Source organism: Boleophthalmus pectinirostris, unplaced genomic scaffold (genome assembly GCF_026225935.1).
Source record: "Boleophthalmus pectinirostris isolate CB_2022bp ecotype Guang Dong unplaced genomic scaffold, ASM2622593v1 HiC_scaffold_6, whole genome shotgun sequence".
Lineage (NCBI taxonomy): Eukaryota > Metazoa > Chordata > Actinopteri > Gobiiformes > Gobiidae > Boleophthalmus > Boleophthalmus pectinirostris.
In genome coordinates, this window is record NW_026571447.1 from 18,634,007 (window position 1) to 18,654,554 (window position 20,548).

At 36.3% G+C, this 20,548-nt stretch overlaps 2 protein-coding genes across 2 annotated transcripts; one reads left to right on the top strand and one right to left on the bottom strand.

Moving 5' to 3' along the window:
- Nucleotides 1–2,189: 2,189 nt before the first annotated feature.
- Nucleotides 2,190–9,133, bottom strand: LOC110171637 (antizyme inhibitor 1). The gene is made up of 12 exons (XM_020937387.2): nucleotides 8,871–9,133; nucleotides 8,336–8,457; nucleotides 5,478–5,687; nucleotides 5,229–5,402; nucleotides 4,975–5,147; nucleotides 4,745–4,876; nucleotides 4,585–4,663; nucleotides 4,255–4,320; nucleotides 4,005–4,164; nucleotides 3,812–3,927; nucleotides 3,499–3,719; nucleotides 2,190–3,296 (listed from the first exon to the last, which is right to left on the bottom strand). Exons 3-12 carry the CDS (start codon nucleotides 5,577–5,579, stop codon nucleotides 3,182–3,184), a joined length of 1,338 nt encoding a protein of 445 aa, XP_020793046.2. The 5' UTR covers nucleotides 5,580–5,687; nucleotides 8,336–8,457; nucleotides 8,871–9,133; the 3' UTR covers nucleotides 2,190–3,181.
- A 4,328-nt stretch (nucleotides 9,134–13,461) lies between these two features.
- LOC110171694 (V-type proton ATPase subunit C 1-A) lies at nucleotides 13,462–20,287 on the top strand. Its single transcript, XM_055163394.1, has 13 exons — nucleotides 13,462–13,609; nucleotides 14,020–14,180; nucleotides 15,040–15,107; nucleotides 16,646–16,731; nucleotides 17,011–17,105; nucleotides 17,182–17,273; nucleotides 17,675–17,773; nucleotides 17,845–17,913; nucleotides 18,029–18,121; nucleotides 18,310–18,403; nucleotides 18,878–18,975; nucleotides 19,094–19,220; nucleotides 19,685–20,287. Exons 2-13 carry the CDS (start codon nucleotides 14,049–14,051, stop codon nucleotides 19,781–19,783), a joined length of 1,152 nt encoding a protein of 383 aa, XP_055019369.1. The 5' UTR covers nucleotides 13,462–13,609; nucleotides 14,020–14,048; the 3' UTR covers nucleotides 19,784–20,287.
- Nucleotides 20,288–20,548: the final 261 nt, after the last annotated feature.

Sequence of the window (20,548 nt, forward strand, 5' to 3'; positions counted from 1 at the left end):
TCCAGCACAAACAGGAAATGTGTTAAATTGGCCCAGGGAAGAAAGGCATCTTCAGTCTTAGACAAAGCTAGCTCAGGCCTTATGTGGTCTTCAGTAACTTGGATACAGAAGCTTGCAACTATCCCGTCAGGTTGAAACCTTATTAAGCCTACACTGTTTTCTCTTTAAAGACAGCAACATTCCCAATTTGTCTGCAATTTTAATAACAAGTGAAACAGTTATAATCACAAAATTTAGAAAAGATTCTGCATAAAGCACAGCCTACTATTGTGCGTATGCTTTAGTTAGTAAAACAATTGACAGAGGTTGAAGCTTCCAAGTCGCCTACAGTTTTATGTAGACAAATAAACCCAATTGTCTATTTTAAATCTATTTTATAATTATAATGTATTTTAAACTTTGTCCTTGAAAAAATAAAAATCTACTCATGGTTCGAAGTGATTCTTCACAGATAGAATATTATATTCTGTTACCAGCAGATGGCAGAATTTACATGTGACCTACACATGACAGAAGTGCAGAAAGAATACAGAAGATTTGGGGAATCATAACCGTAGGGCTTACTCTTTATTGGTATTTATCATTGCTGCTACAGGTAGGTATAGAGGTATAGGCTATGCTTACTTTATAGTTTTATAGGTTTCCGGTTTATGTTGTTACATTTCAGTGACTTTTTTCAGGTTTATCTTATTATTTTTCAATTACTTTTGGTGCCTTTTCTGCGCCTGCTGTTTCTGTATTGTTTACTTAATTTTGTTCTGTATTTCCTGTTTTGTCTGTATTTTTCTTCACTTTAGCCTAATTCTAATTCTATTACTACTTTTTGCTCTTTATTGACAAATGAGTTTCTCCACTGAGATCAATAAAGTCGAATTTTATGTATGCTATTTATTTATTTATTTTATTTATTTATTTATTTTTCGTGAAATACAGCTGTATACCCAATATTAGTATCATGAACAGTATGTTACTTGGTCTTCAATGCCATAGACCACAGGGCTGATAATTCTTCGACGTAATGTGAGCACCACTTCAGGAGAGAGTAGAACTTTAAAATAACTCCTCTCAACTTTAGCTGCGAACACTGCTCTGCCCAGTGTCCATTTCTATCCGGTCAGCTCACACCTGGCCCCCGCTCTATGGATGACAAAACAAGCACCTTATGGGTAAATGCAATAATCTATTTTCAACCATGTATAAACATTTCTCTCAAGTCATTGCAAAAGCCTACAACTTTGAGGTTTTTCCAGTACAGAATTAAAAATTCCAGTACAGAATTATGGTAGTGCAGGAATTGCCATAAGACTCTGATATTCAAGATGACTTTACAGAGATACCATAGATTAAACTAAAACAGTGCAATCCATGTAACTTTTCAGGGTACAATATATGAAAGTAAAAATTTATAAAATCCAGCTTTCTTCATACAATTTAAAGGTGCACGGTCTATGAATATATAGGTTTTCTGTGGAGGTTCTGCACCTGCTTCATGAAAATTGCATGGCTTTGTATGGGAAAATATTTTTCACCTCTTGTACAGATTGCTAAATGATGTGCAAATTTGTGGATTATTCCATGCAAACAGGTTTCAGACCCTCTATTTTAAAACTTACCTTTTAAGGTTAATTAAATCATTTTACACAGTATTTTTCTTTTTTCTGGCTCTGCTTTAGAGGAAGATCCCTGCATAGGAGGTAGAGAGACAGTGACAGATCTCTGTGAGTAAAGGTATTGCCTCCACAGCTGCCCTTTTGTTCCAGATCTGTGTTGCTTTAAGTCTAGACACACCAAATTCTTCTAATCTGCTGTACTACCTCTGTCCCACATGACAACTGCACTATAGTTTAAGCAAATAAATTAACTGATTATAACATTAAACTATATCTTTTTATTTTGATCTCTTTTGTGGATAGCTCTTTTGCACTACACTACACTCTCATCAACAGTTGTTCTATAAAGCATATATTTGTTATTTGTAAATTGTTGTGGGCTAACAAATTATGATTAAACTCATGAATTATTATTTGTATAAAAATCAAAAATAGACAAAAGGGTTTATTTGGACTGCTCAATTGAGCTTTTTTTTGTTGTTGTTACGTTGTTACATCAGCTTGCATGTTTATATTTGCTTTCACTATTTTAACACACTGTCTGCGGTCTGGTCATGAATAAACAAGTGTAGTTAAGTGTAGTTTTGTCAAGTGTTTATTATTATTTATTACAAGCAACAGCTTCAGTAACAGCCAATGCTCTAATTATTAAATATGCCCATTGACACAAATCTTATTATACATGTACTAACACACAACATTTAACAAATATAAATAACCAACAATACAACAGCAAAAGGGAGCTTGAGGTTAATGTTTGGTTCATGACACATCAAACACTTTTTCCTGTCTACATCACTGAATACACTGAAAACATACTGAATAATATAGCTTACTTTGTCTAGGCCTAGCAGCAGTTCAATAGTGAACCCTTAACACTGCTTCATAATTCACACCCAAGCAGACAGGAATATTTTATCAGAATTAACAACTCTATGCTTTGATTATTATCACATTAATTTCCATTACTGCACTAAATACAGAATGCATAATGTATTATGTAAATTGTATGCTACAACTGAAATAAGTCTCTTGCAAAAATTCTCCAACACCTATTTTAATAAAATGTTGTTTTTTTTAAGTTGAAAGTCTGCACATCAGTTGCATTCAGTCCAATTGTGTAACTGTCAACATTATCATAACACTATGTAATCTTAAATCAAAATACTACAATCATAATATGAGTTGTATGAAGTTATTGAGGTTCACATTGTAGCCTAACACACAAAAAACAATATAAATTATAAAAACAACAAGTGATATACAGCACTTCATGTAAATGGACAAAACTGCAAACAGCAAAGGAAATAAATAACTGTAGCTCATAATATAATCTATTGAAGATATTAACTGTAATGAGGACTGCTTATAATGTAAGTTCTCAGTTTTGTTACAAGCTTTTTGCTCAACATTTAATTTCCAAACAAGCGCAAAATACAGAAATGAATGTACATTTATTGTGACATTCACAGCAAGCTCTACCTGCTGGTTTTTCACAAAAAAGTGGAATGTGGGCCAGAGAAAGCAGACTGACACCAGTCAAAGTTTAGAGCCTCAATGTAGGGCAACTGCTAAGCTGGAACAGAGAATGCAGCGGCTGTTTGGCAGGAATTCAAAAAGTAAGGGATTAAGGAGAAGTTCTTCAGAGAAGTCTCTTGGGTGACACCAGTGTCCTGCATTTCAAACCTGGAAAGAGATCAAATGAAATGTATTTATTATTGAATAATACTGAAATCAATACTGAACAGAACCTTTTCTGTCAACTAAAACATTCACAACAAAACTGTGTTTTGGATTCACAAGCTAACAAGATCCAGAAAGCCCAAAAACCATCAGTCCAAACGAAAATACTAGTTGTTAAAAGTAATTGGCCTACATATCATCTTACCACTCTCTTGAGCAGATGACATAAAACACAGGAGGGGTCGAGGAGTCATGCGGTTCTGTGCAAACTGGCTGACCCAAGCCGTATGCACCAGCATTATTGAATAAGAGCCAGTCTCCGACATTAAGCTCTGGCAAGAGGCAGTGCTCCACGATCTGGTCCATGTCATCCCCCGAGGGACCCCACAGGCTGCTGCAAAACACTGGGGCATCCACAGATGTGCTCTGAAAAGAGCAGATAACTTAGTATGTTTAGATATATCAGTAATAGAGTCCATAAATACTCAATGTAGTTATTACATATTCATTAGTGGTACCTTGTGGACAGATGGTGTGGTGATCAATGTTTCAGTGAGTTTGCCAGCAAATGATCCATAGACACCATCATTCATATAATACTTGAAAGCTTGCTCATCATTTGGAGAAGGGTCATCTGTGGAGGTGACAGAGAATTTCTTAATGTCAATAAGCAATTTCAAAAGGCCTAACATTTAATAGAATGCAACTGACCATGGTCTTGCTGGTCCCGAGCCACCATCTCCCTTGAAATTATATTGACGGCCAGGGTGAAAGCAGAGGATACAAAATAGCTGCCAGGTTCAGCAATGAGAGAAACTCCAGAAGAAGGAGGAAAGTAGAGCTCCACCATAGCCATGACTGTACTTTTGATCTGAAAAAGCATATTATCTTGGTAACACAGCTTGATTTGATTTTCCAGCTTCATTCAATTTTAGTGTGAGGGCATTAACTATGCACTAACTTTATTAAGTTGAACTGAGCAGACACCCCCAATATCCAAGATCTTCATATTAAATCCAATATCCTCCTGTAAAAAAAGAAAGAGGCCTATTACACCAAATATCTATTGAATATTGGTTTTTGGATTATATTAAAATATTATAGCTTTCTTAACTTGAAGGATTTGTGAAATGATTGCATAAATAGAGTGGGATAAATTATCTGGTACCTAAATACCTCTGCATGTGAATTTTTCTTTAGAATATTTATTATTAAAAAGTTATTACAGAGGTACTGGCCATCAGAAAAATTATGGGTCAAAACATAATAGAATGTACAGTATATTACTTACTCCCATATCAAATACACAACGGGCATCTGAAATGGCATGAATGTACACATCATCATCTAAGGAGCTGGAAATGTGACATCTGAGGGATAAACAGAATAACTGAGAATAAGCACACACACCCATTCAAATATATAAAGATATAGGACATGATCAGTTTTACCTGACTCCAACCACCTGCACACCTAGCTCTTTGGCACTTTCCAGCAGATGCCTACAATCTTTGAGGGAACAGCCAAAAGCCATGCTCATTTCATCTGGATAAGAGGTTTCTGATGATACTTGAAGTAACAACCTGCACAAAAACCAAAAAATACTGCACTAACAACCACAATACATATTTCAAGTGTATCAAGTCATATTAACAGCTGAGACAAAAAGATAAATACATACTTTGCATTGGGATGGGAACGAGCAATTTTTCGTAGTTCTACTTCACTGTCACACATAAGAAGGTCAATGCCATTCTTAGCAGCGTACTTTAGCTGGGAAACCTGTTTGCAAACACCGCTGTAGATAATATCTTCAGGCGGGATGCCTCGGCTCTGCACCAGCTCCAGTTCAGACTGAAAGACAAAGAAAGTTACCAGCTGGTAGGTTTCAGATGAAATCACAACAGGCCTGTAATGTAGAAAGTAGTATAGTACCTTATTAGCACACAGGAAGCCAGTGCCGAGAGCAGCTAGGACCTCAATAATTGCTGGACTACTGTTGCACCTGACAGGGTAAAAAGGACGAATCTGCGTCATGTGAGTTCGCCAGAGGACATGCTGTCTAACTAAAACTCCCAGGTCAGCTACAAAGAAAGCATTCTTCTTGGACTGTGAGAAAAAAACGGACTAGTTTTATACAGTAATACCAATTTTCAAACACCAGTTTTCAAATATCAGCCTTACCAGAGATTGCTCATAAATATGATTGTCGATCACATCACACAGAGCTGTGCCTCCCTCCAAGAGGCCAATAGAGTACTGTGGTTCATCAGCAATTCCTTTCATCCTCTCAGCCGTTTTCTTCTAATCCGACAGGCATAAAGAATATGATTGGTACAAAGTAGTCACGCTTACTCCTTGTCGAGCCCCTGGGTCCTTGGCCGATGCGTTAAACTATCAAAGTAAATCAGACATATAACTGTTAATACTTCACAACAATTGAAACTTGTGTAATTTTCATGCATAATAAAAAAAGTTCTTTTTAAACAAAGCTTGACTTTTTATCTTTTACTTAAATGCAACTCGTTGTTCGACCTCTGGACATTTCAGCACTAGCACTAATCCTGCTACATTTATGCATCGCATCCATCTGATCTGAAACTATGTGCACACTTCAAAAGTCATTTTCCAATCAGAGGGCAGAGATGCTTCAACGTTATGGGAGAGCTTTGTGGAAGAGGCTATTCTTCTGAAAAGCCTATGCAAACACATAGTCTGGGCCACCGGGTTCAAACAGTTTGCCATCAATTACAGCCAACAATCACCAGTACTCCATAGCTGCTGACCCGTGATCATTCTTTTTCGTCCTAGCATTAGTCAAGGTACAATAGTGGCGGCACTAGTGTCATAACCTAACTCCCAGTAACGTTGCTGCATGCGTCATCAAGCTGTACAAGCTGTAGGTGAGACTACAGTTAACCTAGAGGTTAAATGAGGAGAGTACAGAAGAGAGAGTTTGTTCCACTAGCCAGTGGTTCTCACGGTGTGGTAAAGAAATTTCTTCTTGTGGCAATTAGGAGTACTGCTCATCTCCATGAAGATTAAGGGTGCAAGAAAAAAATCAGTTAATTGATATACTGCAATACTTCATTGCGTGGCTCATATTGATTCAAAATGTGTCAGAATCTATTTTTTGAAGTCTTGTGCATGAAAAATTCATAAGTTCCACTTACAATTCTCAAGATTTAAAAATCAAATACTTTATTTTTCATCCAGTATCCAAGTTCTTGTGAAAGTGTATTTGACCACAATATTATACAGAATTATTGATAAATCACAATATACCATCCTTTGGTTTAATATCAGGATATATCATGATATATTGAATCATGACATTGTGATATGTATTATATCTGTTAAAATGATCTATCTCCATGGAGACAAGCATTTATTGCCACCAGGCCAAGTTACAGGTCAGATCTAGTGCTGTAGCTGTCTAAAGAAATTCTTGGTCGGCTAAAAACATACCCTGTTGATTGATTAGTTGACTAAAAAGGGGACTTGGAAAAAGCTCTCAAAACTATTACACATCTCTATATATCTGAAATAAATTGCATGCAGAAGACAACAACTGCACAACAGTTCATCAAAAAAAACTATTTAAACAGAATAGTACTAGGAAATACTGTATGTATATAAAAAAAGACAGATGAAACTCATGATTCACTTCCAAATCTTCAGTTACCCGTTCTGTTGTTGTGCATATAAATCCTCCATATAAAACTCAAAATAAAGTAATTAGTTGACTAAAGGCCGCCACACACTACGAATTTTCGGTCTTAAGCGATTTTTAAACATGTGGCAAAAAGCGCACATCACAGACACAAGGAGAATCTAATGAGATTTAAAATCTCTGATCGCAAAGACTACAGTGGGATATGGCTGCATACCACAAGCTACACAGTTGTGAGCGCACCTCGTGTCAGCTGTTTCCTGTCTACAGTAAAACCACTTGCTTTGAGACTCTGTTGTGTGTTCAAAAGATCAGAGCACTGCACTAGTTTAGATACAAGCCAAAACTGAGTTATTATTATTTGTGAAATGTGGTGGAATACTTCAGATACATGATACACAGGAAGCAGAGTCACTATCTGCAGCTTCACCTCGATCTGTGCGCGGTGTGAATGTAAACAGACACATGTGAGGAACTACTCTTGCCTTTTTACTTTTAAAGAAATCTTCAAATTGGATTCACAGCACTGTTTTGTGGACTGGGTGTTATTATTTGTAGAGGACAAATTCTATGGACAATGTGGATGAGATGCTGAATTTTATATTTACAGTGTTTCACTATTTCCTGTTTGTATGTTGTGCCTCTGTGTCCATCACTCCTCTGCCCTGACACTCTGTTTTATTCGCTGTTAACGTAGCGTAGCTGACGTTTAGTTACGATATATGTTAGAGCAGCTCAGAATCACAATGACACCACACACGAAGACACAAAGTCGGGTCATGCCTCTCTGAACTTGGGGAGAAGCAACTGGCAGCCAACATAAGGCAAATTCTTCTGTAGTGTGTAGCCTTAAGACAAAGTTTGGTAGACAACTCCATCAGCCGATTAACTGACTAAGAGACTGAAGGACTACAGCCCTAGTCATGTCTGTATAAAGGCATTTTATAAGCAATAAAACACCTGTAAGCAAAGCAATAAAATCTCCATGGAGACAAGCAGGTGGCAAACCCATCACTACAAAAGCATACCACTTTTGTCGTGTAAATAGTGCATCTGTAATGATTTAGACTGAGATATTAATAGCCAATACAAATGTTGTCAAGAAAGTATGACAATCATTTTAATAGAATCTCTGAAAATAGATCTGATTTGTGCAGCATCTGAAGTACAAGCCATTTCTGACTTAACTAGGCCACTGCTCTTGGCAATTTTATCAATTTATTCCTCTTGATGTTTTTTTTTATTTTAATTTTGTTTTTTGTGACGTATGAGGAGATGTTTTATTTGTATACTAGAAGCAACTGCACTTACATTAATTGTTTAACATAATTAACCTTCAGCTCAGTAACAGTAACATTAGCTGACTCACATGGATGAGTCCGGGGAAGAACTCGTCCACTATCAGCTAGGATCCCAAGGCGGCTCGGCGTTGAAGTCAAACAGTTCTCTGTAAAGAGCTGCCCCTAGGTCCTCGGGATAGTTGTTGTACACCTGTAGAACAGGAAACTGGTTAATTTAGATAACTGTTATTATGTATTTATTGTTCAATACAGTTAATATAGTAGAAGACATTAATGTCCCTTTCTCAAGTCAAAATTTTTACAAAAAAACAACAACAAAAAAGAAATGTATTGCAAAGGTTTGTACACTGGACATACAAGTTTGATTATGAACTGTTTGATGCAGCTTCTTTATTTGACAAAATGAAAAAAAAAAACTTACATAAAGTTAAAAGCGTTAAAAATATTGTTATAATACGATTTTTATATAGTAGCAGCTTTAAGTGGTTTAATGAAGGTGACATGATGCTGCATATCATCATCACGTTAGCTGGCAAGGCAAATAACCTAACGACACAAATAACATATAGTTACATATAGTTTTAGAAATAAAATAAAAAATACCGTCAAAAAATGTTGTCAACAACATGATGGATGATGCTCTATGGATGAGGCTAACCACACGCTAAGCTAAGCATACGGTACTTACATCTGCAGTAAACCCGCAAAACGGGACAGAACGCTTTTTTCTTTTGGGCGGAATTTTTAAAGAGTTATGTGAAGACCAAGGAGAAAACTGAAGCTGCCATGAACGTGATGGACGGGTTCGTTTCAAGGGTTTTGATGGTCGCAGATCGCAGGGAGCGCAGGACACCGACAGCGAACGGACCGAGCGCGACACGACTGACGGACACCAGGGCAACCGTAGTCAAGGCAACACGGGGAAACAGCAATATCCGGCCAATAAACACATTTCACAATAAAGGGCTACTAACTTTGGATTTCATAAAACTAATAATAAAGCCTACCAATTTATCATCATACACCAGTGCATTCATTATTTATTTGTACATATACAGACAGTGGTGTATAGTCTCAGAAGTGCGAAACGAGCGAATTTAGAGCAAAGAGCTTAGAATTATCACCCAAATCAATCCAAATAATGGATTTGTCAACTCCTACCGTCTGCCCTGTGACTCCATTTTTCTTTCCAATGTCATCTTAAGTTTCCAAAATATTGTGTCTTCATTCCTAGCTCCATGCTACTGTGGTCTGTAAGTTGGGTCTGAGTAAAAGTGCAATGTTGCTTGCTGTTGCCTAAATCTAGAGTCATTTGGATTTTTCAGACGTTGTCTCTGCCTTTTAAAAAGCAGTGCCCAAGCAGCTTTTTTTTTTTTTTTTTTTTTCCCTCAGGACGATAAATTTGCATGTCTCCCTCCTCAATGGTGAAGGAGGGCGCAACTACATGCAGCCACTCTGAGCTGGGTAGGGGACTCACTGTTTAACTCCACATCAACAAATATGTACTCATAGAAATTAATAATAGTCTGGAGTATGTGCAATATTATATAGTAATAATAATTAATTATAGCAATATCTTTTAACACCAAGTAATAGAGTGACACTTTGCACAATTTATTTTATTTTATTGTTTAATGGTTTTTTTTATGTTTTTATTTTGTGTCGGTTTTAATATGAAGCACTCTCGTCACCTTGAGTGTTGTAAACAGCTCTATAAATAAAGTTTGATTGATTGATAAATAATAATAATAATAATAATAATAATAATAATAATAATAATAATAATAATAATAATAATAATAATAATAATAAAAGTATGCAATTAAAAGTTGTAAGAAATATATTGTTAGACATATAATTTTAGTAGCTGCCACAAAATAGGCCTAACAGCATCCATAAAGGCCAACTAAGAGAGGGAGGTGAAACACATGCAAAGACCTCATGCAGAGTATAGGGACTTTTTTTTTTTTTTTGCTCCTGCTCTGGAGCAGATTTCAGTCAGACCAGGAACTTTTTGGTAGTAGAAACCTAAAAATAAAAATAAAAATAATAAAAACCCTTTTGTTTACTGCTACTTAAAGGTCATATATTACGCAAAACTGACACATGGCAGCTCTTAGTTGTAATATAATGCTTTACCTCCTCAAAAACACCCCTGGAGTTGTGTTTTGTTTCATTCACACAAGTTTGAGTAATCCTGGATTATTAGTCTGCACCTTGTTCCACCTTGTAATGTCATTTAGTGGTAGTTTTAATGTTAACAGATATTTGTCTAATCATAATTATTGTGTAATTTTGTTTTCATTTTGTTTAGTTTTGGCCCTTATTAAGGATGCAGTTATGAAATTTCATTACAGTGCATGCAGTTATGAAATTACCTGTATGCACTGTAAGTGTAAGTAAAATGATATAATTGTCAAAATAGAAAAAAATATAGGCAAGATTTGTCAAATCTGAAACATAATGATCTTCACAAAGTTTTAGTGAAATGAGTAGTCTAGCATGCCATATGCACTTAGTAATACAAAATTTGATCATGTTCACACACCTTCAGCCCCTGCTGCTGTGTGAACACAACCCAGGGGGAATAGGTGGTTCCTCTCCGACTAAATAGGCTATAGGGCCTGTGGCATGCTGTATACTTTTTGTTATGGGTGCCTATGCATCAAAGTGAAATAGGAAGAAGATGATATAATGCTAATCTACAAATTTAAGAAATGGGATTCTAGCCTATGTCCTTAGTGTTTAATCAACATAAATATGTTGTGGAGAACTGTAAGTACACCTTGGGGAAGGGACCACAATAACAGTAATAATAAAACTATTTAGCCCATTGTAGAGGCTTGCACATGGTCCATATTACAAAAGCTGTTCCGTGTTTTGTGTGTGCTTTCACCGTCACAAACAGGCTATGTACTATGTTTAATCACACATAGCATCTAAAGTGGCTTCCAGTAAAGCACAATGTTTGATTTCCATTGTTTGTCCCAGTCACTACATCTACTGGGTATGCGAGTCTGCCACATGAGTACCACCCACCACAGTTGAAGCAAATACTCCAGTGGCTGCATTGTACACCAGGAATTCCTATTTGCAAACACTGCAAACAGATTACATCACTGCTACCTAATGAAAAAGACCAGAGATTAACCCTGAATGACCAAAGGGGAAGCTTGCATTTCATATGTTTTTGTAAATAAACGTCCATTGGTCCACTTGTTATTTGTACCCATACTGTTTGTTCTTTTTTGGGATAAACTGAGAGGGTTATGTCAAGAAAGAATGCATTTGCTCAATAGGAGCTTTATCTAAAAGTAATGTCTACACCTTAACCCAACCCACTTCTTAGCAATTTCCTCAGGCCCATGTGGTGATAACCTAAGCAATAACGTAGCTTGCCCTCGTGCTCTCTTTGTTATCCATTGGACATAAATCCTGATTTTATGAAAGGCATTTCGTTTACGTGTCTTCTGAGTGGAATTCACCATTTCCATAAAATGTGTTCTGAAGGATGTAGACTTTTGCTCTTCTGCTTACTTGAATGAAAATACAGTTCATGAACATAAACACACAATCAAGTCTCATTCTGCAGCACTTAAAAGGTGCATTATTTTTTCTGGTGAAGGGTGCGCTACTGGTTTGTCAACATGGAGATTTTATTGTTTTGCCTGGAATATACAACTGTATGGTAACCCTAACCCTAACATAACTTGTTTTTATTTTAGGTGCTCTTATCACTAAAGAAATACCTTGGAAAAATTCAGTCTTACTGTGAATGAGATCACCTCTCCACAGATCTCTCCACACTGATCTGATCTGTAATTTGGCCTGGTACCAGCACCTGCTTGTCTCCATGGAGATAAATAAGTTTAATGGTATATCGTAACAGGTTTAGTTTAGCTTATTTAATGAGACAGGGACAGTGCACAATATACATTAACCGTAACAGGAGAGGTGCATTGTACCAGGTTGTAGCACCAGTGCAAATTTCCACTTGTAGTCCCTGGGCAGGTTAACTATAGGTAAAATAATAACATCATGGGTACAAACAGCTGGCAGGCAGACCATCCTCCAGACAGGGCTACTGGACCAACATGGGACAAGGTGTGTGAATGAGCCATAAAAAGAACGTGCTAAAAAAGATAAATTAATTAATTGATGTGTGATGACCTAAAGTTTTAATTATTTTATAATTATCATATTTATGTCAGAATTTCTAATCAATTTATTGTTTAATCTTTGTTTTGTGTGTGTGCCACGGCCCCTGCAGTGGGCCAAAGGCTCCAGACTGATTACAGTGCGTCTGTCCTGAACGATAACATCCACAGACTGGCCGCGCTCCAGATAGGGGCAAACTCACCCTGTGTTTGATGTCAAGGGTTGGCTCCAGGCGGCTCAACCATTGTGTCCCAAACAATGCACCCCAGACCCACTGAACTATAAACATGTCCCATTGGGGGCGTTTTCCTCAAATTCTGAACAGGAGACACCCAAAGTCAGGAAACCTGACCCAGCTTTTCCAAATTTAGGTACTCCTAAGTGTGCACAGCTCTTGGATAATGCCCCAGAGTTATGCCAAAGGAATGTGGACAGAAATGACTGATTAATGGTTTCATTCGCAATATATCCATTGTGTCATTATAATGTCATCAAGCATTTTTTATTAAAATGTCTAAGGACACACTATACCAAAATAAATTAATTAGAATGTTACCTGTTTGTCCAAATTGTTATTTATGTATCTTCAGTTGCCCTTGATCCATTATATAAGTGGCAGTAATAAACTTTGTAGCATGTCTGTGCTGTAAAGTGAAAGGCTGATAATGCTTTGATTGCTTGGCTTCTCAAAGTGTTATTATTCATCATTCACGTTCTAGACTTGAATCTTCTTCTGTGACTGCCCTGAGGCTGAACATCAAAACTCCAAGCCAATTTGCGGTTTTGGCCTCACTGACCATCATCTATTCACGCGCCATATTCAACCGCGTGGGTGTCTTGCTACGAAAGAAAATCAGCTAACCCTGCTGTTTTAAGACAACCGCTGTAACATCTGAGTTACTGTTCCCCAAAGAAGCACAAATTGATCAATCCAATCAATAACTTTATATGTCTTTTTTACTATTCTTCTGTAGTACCCGTTGTTTAGCAGCAGGGGCGCCGTTATTTCCGTAGGCAGTGCAGTGACTGAGGCCTTCCGGTTCCTCTTTGCAGCAGGATCAGCTGACTCTGATGCTGCTGTCAGGAGACCACACGAACTGTCTTCACTTGGCACTATGATCAATTCTCAGGCATTTACCGCATAAAAAGAGCCGAATATTAACTGGATATTTTGGCATAAAGAGGTGAGTAATATTTGTGAGTAAAACCAACAAATCACAAGCCTTACTGATAGCAGAAAGATGTCGCAAAAGATGGCTAATATAAGCTAGGTTTGCTTGACCTTAACAATCATTATTGTCAACATTTCGTGCCTTAAATGTCATTACAGCTTTGCTTAATCGCAATTGCACAGAAATAGACAGGTTGGAATATATAAATAGTTGATTTTATGGTAACCATTATACAATTACCTACATTGTATAAAGGAAAACAGTGCCAAGATGAAAAACCCTGAACAGCGTTAAAACCTAAAAAAAAAACAACACTAAAATAAACTACTATCCTAAAGTAACGTACTTTTACTTGTATTTTCATACTTGCTAAGCAACATAAGCACTTCCCAATTTCAAGTCTAACAAGTCATATGTTTCAGTTCATACAAGCTCCACCGGTGTAAAAAACATGACTGAGTTTTGGCTGATCTCTGCTCCTGGAGAGAAGACTTGCCAGCAAACATGGGATAAAATGATGGCAGCCACTACTCGACCCAATGTTCTGTCTACCAACCACAAGTTCAGTATTCCCGACCTGAAGGTAAATCATCTAGACCAAATCATTACTGATGCACAGGCAAACTACATAAAAACAAGTATGATTGTTGCATGACAATGTTTTTGTGGAATCTGGACTTTAGCTCTGATCTATTGCATAAAACACAACACCAAAATCGTTGTACACTTCAGCATACCTTATGCATCCTTTCTACAAGAACCTAATTTTGCATGATGAAGATATCTTAATACATGTTCATACTATTTCTATCAATGGAAATTGTAGGACGATTTATGCATTGCATGAAATATTACAAAAATATTGCATTCATTTTATGGCTGTGATCAGAGCGGAGAAGTGTCAAAAAAAAAAGATTTAAAATAATGCCTTAGATTTAGCACATTTTGACAATCATCTCTCAGAACAAATGTGGTTAATTAAAAGTAGCAGATAAAACAGATTGGTAGCATGTACTAATAATATAAAATCTTACAATTCTAAACATTATAATATTGAATGGGCTTACCTTATGCATCCGCTGTCAAGAATAAGTCACATAGTTGTTTAGAAAGCTGTTTTTTTGGACATCTACTGCCTGCATGTTGGAAGATTTTTGAAGGCTTGGTCCAAAAGCGTAGCCAGACCAATCTTGCTGCAGTCCTTTCTGCACTGGTGGCCAAGTGACCCGCCTGACCTTGGTACTAGCCACACTCTAGGAACATTTATTGATGCATGAGTGGCTATGGACAAAAAGGCGCCATCCTAATCATATTGGGCCCCTGTATCTGAAGTTGGTGTTCACTGAGCGATCCCCAACCCGTCAACCCAACTGAAAAAACACCTCTGAAGTCAAGTCTTAATCTGCTGACATTTGGCTTTTGTCCTTTTTGTCCCAAACTAGGTGGGGACTCTAGACGTTCTGGTGGGACTCTCAGATGAGCTGGCCAAACTAGACTCCTTTGTGGAAGGGTATGCTTTCTCTTTTTTCAAACTTTCACACAATTATCATGCTGCAGTTTGCTGTCTGAATAACTGCAGAATTAATTTAGAGTTAGATAAACTGTATTGATGCATAAGGGACATTTTTCATCTGCAGTCCCTGGACAGGGAAAATAGCCTTCCTGGCTAATTTTGGTACATTTACAGAAATGTTGATTAATGTACACTGTCCCTACTAAATAAACTAAAATAAATTGATAACATAAATTATTTGAGCACAGTAGTTCACACAGTATAATAACAAAGAGCAAAAATATAAATGATAATAATAAATTCAAAGTAAATAGCAAAAATAACTGTCATTAGGATGCGTTTCATATGATTTGATAATATACTTATTTATAATTAATTTTGTTGTATGTTTTGTAGTATTGTATGTTGTTGAATACAGAGTGTGTTCCTGTTCAGAGGTTTTATGATGTAGTCGCTTACCATTCCCTAATCCTTAGTAACAATGTGGAATTTCACAGCACCTTGAAGCCAGCAGAGTTTTCAGGCTAAACTTGGTCATTTACAGTTGGGTGATACTCCAGCCACTCTTTCTTTAGTTGTATTTATTCTCACTGACATTTTCGCCGTCTTTTTGTAGAGGTGTAATTTATAGTCTTTTGGAAAAATTGACATCAGAAAGTAACACGGAGGTGTAACATAGAGACCGCACTTCCTTTGTAGATGTCTCCAAAGCTGTGAGAAAGGTTAGACTTGTTTAACTAACTTAATTCAAAGTGTTTCTGATATTGTATGTCTAGTTTCTGCAAGTAAAATCCTCTATAGTACATACAGTGTTGCAAAGGCAACTTTTTATCCTTGACAGTATTTGCTTGTTGATCAAGTAATTATTATATAATAAACATCCAACTCATCCTTATATTGTGAAGAATTGTTCATTATTATGCATAGTTAAAGATCCTAAATTACACAGAATTAATTATTGTGAGTTTTATGCCATGTTAGAATGCTGTTACCTCCTCAAAAACATCTCCAAAGATCAAAATAGTCTGTTCCACCTTGTGATGTCATGAAGTGGTAGTTTTCCGGTTAACCAGTTTACAATGGAGCACTTCCTGCATTACCACATGACATCACAAGCTGGAACAGTGTGTTTTCTGTTTGAGAGAAGAACTCCTAAATCTGTGTGTTATGTGTGAATGAAACAAAACACAATGCTGGGTATGTTTTTGATGAGGAAGAAACATTATAACAGAGATCAGGAAATAGCCTAATATGGGCTCCTTAACACTTCTGTACAAGGCTTTGCATGAATATTTTCTCTTCTCCTTTTGAAGTTATTGTACACATCCTTGAACTCAGTGTCTACCATGTTATAAATCTCCCTGTCATAGCATTAGTTCTGCAGAAAAATGTGAAGGTGTTTGATGTGCTCCAGTGTTTGTGTTACACCTGGAGAATGAGGTCAGAATGGCTGTGTGAATGTGAGGTTTCCATCATTTCGGCGGGTACAGCTTATGTTGGCGAGCTGCGTTTTGATGTCTGCTGCTTGTTCACAGTGTGGTGAAGAAGGTGGCTCAGTACATGGCCGACGTGCTGGAGGACAGTCGAGACAAAGTCCAAGAGAATCTGTTGGCCAATGGAGGTTAAGAGGAACATTTTTACATCTCTGTTTAACTGGTTATAAAATAGTAGGAACATCACAGTCTTGGCAGTATTGTAAGAACACAATATTAAAGATTCCCTAATATTACTCAGTTTATCATAGTGGTTTTGTTCGAGCTTAACTCCATAGTCCATGATTGTTTGCTCATTGTTTCTTCTTCTTTTATTAACATAAATAAATTACTTTATTAATATTTAATTGGTCTGTTTTGTGCAATGTATAATTATAATTATAATTATTATGGCAATATTTTTTCAGTGGATCTTGTGACCTACATTACACGATTTCAATGGGACATGGCAAAGTACCCTATTAAACAATCACTCAAAAACATCTCTGAAATAATCTCAAAGGTAAGATTAAAGATTTGTAACTGCTACTTTCTTTTCTTGACTATATGTTTGTAATGTCACTATTTGTTCTTTTCAGCAAGTTACTCAAATTGACAATGACCTAAAGACCAGAGCCTCAGCGTACAATAATCTGAAAGGAAACCTGCAAAACCTGGAAAGAAAGAATGCGTAAGTAGATACTGGGTTTGCTTTTTTTTCCCCTGAAAAATAAAAATCCATATTATCACATAAAACCCTCAACACTGGGAAGTCCTAGACCTAGATAATGGGAACAATATATAATAATTATCATATAAAATTTTGGACACCCAATAGTACTCCACTGGGTGGTTTAAGGACAGCAACAATACCCACTGGGGCGGGAATCAATCCGCCAACCTTTGGGTTGGTTGTCAAGTGCTCTGGATAGTGATAGCCAAAGGATATTATACAGTTATTACTATAATTTATTCACAGCAAACTTTTAACATGTACATGTGTTTTGCCTATCATGATCTATTTGCTGTTCACTCAAAGAAGTTACTCTGATAATTAACGTTTTGTTTGCAATTTCTCTTCTCTTCCACCAGAGGGAGCCTGCTCACCAGAAGCCTGGCTGACATTGTGAAGAAAGATGATTTTGTACTTGATTCAGAGTACTTGATCACTATGCTGGTGGTTGTACCAAAGTATGTTTATATTGTTCTTTGTTAAATAAATAATAATATTAAGTGATTTTAACTTGTAATAATGATTTCAGGACTGCTTACCCTGAGTGGCAGAAAACATATGAAACTCTCGCAGAGATGGTAGTGCCTCGATCATCGAAGTAAGAAATCAAAATGAATTCTGGAGGTTTATATAGGTCTATATACTCTGTATGTATGCTTTTACCTATTTTACTTAATTTTGTTTAGTTAATTATAAATGTTTCTTCTTTACAGTTTGTTATTTGAAGACTATGACAGTGGATTGTTCAGTGTCACTCTGTTTAGAAAAGCCATAGATGACTTCAAGCACAAAGCCAGAGAGAATAAGTAAGATGTGTAAATACATAATGCTAGACTAAACTATATCAATCTAAATAGATGAATGTCTGTGAAATGGTTTAAACAGCTTTTTGATGTGTTTTGTCACTAATGCCGGTGAAATCTTATCATTATTACAATTCTTAATTCTTAATGAAACTGATATCCACAGATAATAAACTTAATCTTAATTTTAGATTCACAGTCAGAGAGTTTCAATACAATGAAGAGGAGATGAAGGCAGACAAAGAGGAGATGACTCGGCTGTCCACCGATAAAAAGAAACAATTTGTGAGTAGCCATAACATCGCCATGACGATGTTCAGTCTCATCTGATTTATAAAGCTAAGCAGGGTTGTGTCTGGTTAGTACTTGGATGGGAGACTGCTAGGAATACCAGAGTATAAAGTAGTAGTAGTAGTAGTAGTGTTTTTCAATCCTCTGAGTTATTATTATTTTTTTTTTCACCCGGTTTGTTTTGACAATAACAGACCATGCAGTTCTCTTGATCCACCAGAGTGACCCAAGCATTTTTGTTAAGTATTCTAAAAGCGTTTTAACCACCTAACCTTTTCAGATATGGAGCAAAGCAAGAGCAGTTGTGATTTTTAATCATTACAATTTCTAAATAAAATATTGTGACAGTTAAGAAGTAACAATAACTCCCTTCAATTCACATTATGTAACACAATACTTAATTTCTGCATCACACTGTTGATCTTTTTTTTTCTTCTTTTTTTTCTTAACTTACTTTGCTCTTTGCAGGGACCACTTGTGCGATGGCTCAAAGTTAACTTCAGTGAGGCGTTCATTGCCTGGATTCACATTAAAGCACTAAGGGTATTTGTGGAGTCTGTTCTCAGGTATAATAATGAATTGTAACTTCTACTCCCGTGTTTTAAATATCTAAACGATAAAGATAATCAATATGTTTTCATGAATACAAAAAAATACACACTTAATGTCATATTTTTTTAATAGGTATGGGCTTCCAGTGAACTTCCAGGCCATGCTTCTTCAGCCAAACAAGAAGAACATGAAGAAACTGAGAGAAGTGCTCAATGATCTTTACAAACATCTGGACAGCAGTGCAGCAGCTATAATTGATGTGAGTATATTTGTTTCCACTTTTTTATCAGTTATTAACAGACATTGTGCAACATTATATTTCACTTTTTAATAGATAAGATTGAGGAGTAAGGCTTTTTCTAAAGCTTTACTGCTGTGCCCTCTTCTGTTTAAATGCCCTTATTACAACTTCAATCACCACAGCTAACTTGGCAAAAGTCATATGGATACACACTATGTAGCAGTCTGAGGTCAACACATTGTCAGTCTGGGATGACTCCTGGGAGTCAATCAAGACTGATTCTCATAAATTTGTGAACTGACAAATTAGTATTATTATTATTTTATGTGCAGGTCAGTCACATAGACCAGCAGTTATGATTGGGGATTTTTTTTTTTTTTTTTAGAAAAGTCTAACAATAATTACCTAGTCAGATGTTGATGCATTTGGCTGGAATACATCATAAATAATCAATAAATTATTGTTATTAATTTGTTTCTCAGTCTGCAATGGACATCCCGGGACTGAACCTGAGCCAGCAGGAATATTACCCTTACGTCTACTATAAGATTGACTGCAACCTACTGGACTTCAAACCCTAAAGCCCAAAACGACAACCGTTTTTCACGGTTTCTTAATTTATGTTTTTGGTTACACCCTCTCCCACCGTCATGTTATTGTCCATAGGCCTCATTGTCACCACTGCACATTGAGCTGCTGAAATCACATCGCTGCATGCCCTCACCTAGTGGTGAACTGGTTGAGGTTTCTAAAGGGACAAAACTATTTTAAATATTGTTTTTGTTTACAAACCAAATCATTGATGTGAAGTGAGCGTTTATCATTCCATTTGTGTTTGTGTGTATAGCTGTTTCAATAGTGTATCACCAGGTTTACAAATCAAAAGCCACTGTATCCATTTCAGCTGTGGTTTGTGAGTACACTGTATAGCATAAAGTTGTTTTATGAGTGCGTGTCGTCTTATGTTGTGAATATTTGCTGTTCAGAAGAGCTCTCTGTAGATGTATTGTGTCATTCAATTATTGAATAAAATTATTGGTGGCTAAGTGATTATGAATAATAAAAAATATTGGAACTCTTCACAACTTCAGTAATATTTCAGATTATTGATTTGTTTTTCTCTTTTAATAATTAAAAACGTATTAACATAATAATAATAATTAATAATTAAAAATGTAAATAATTTAATAATTTTAAACTTAATAACTTAAAATAGTACACGCATTAGAGGTAAAAGAGCATCAATTTATGATTAACCAATCTAGAGCATAGGACTGGCGTTAGAAGTTGCAGTTGCAGTAGAAGTAATAGACCTAATAGTATTAGAAGTAAAAAAATTCACTTAA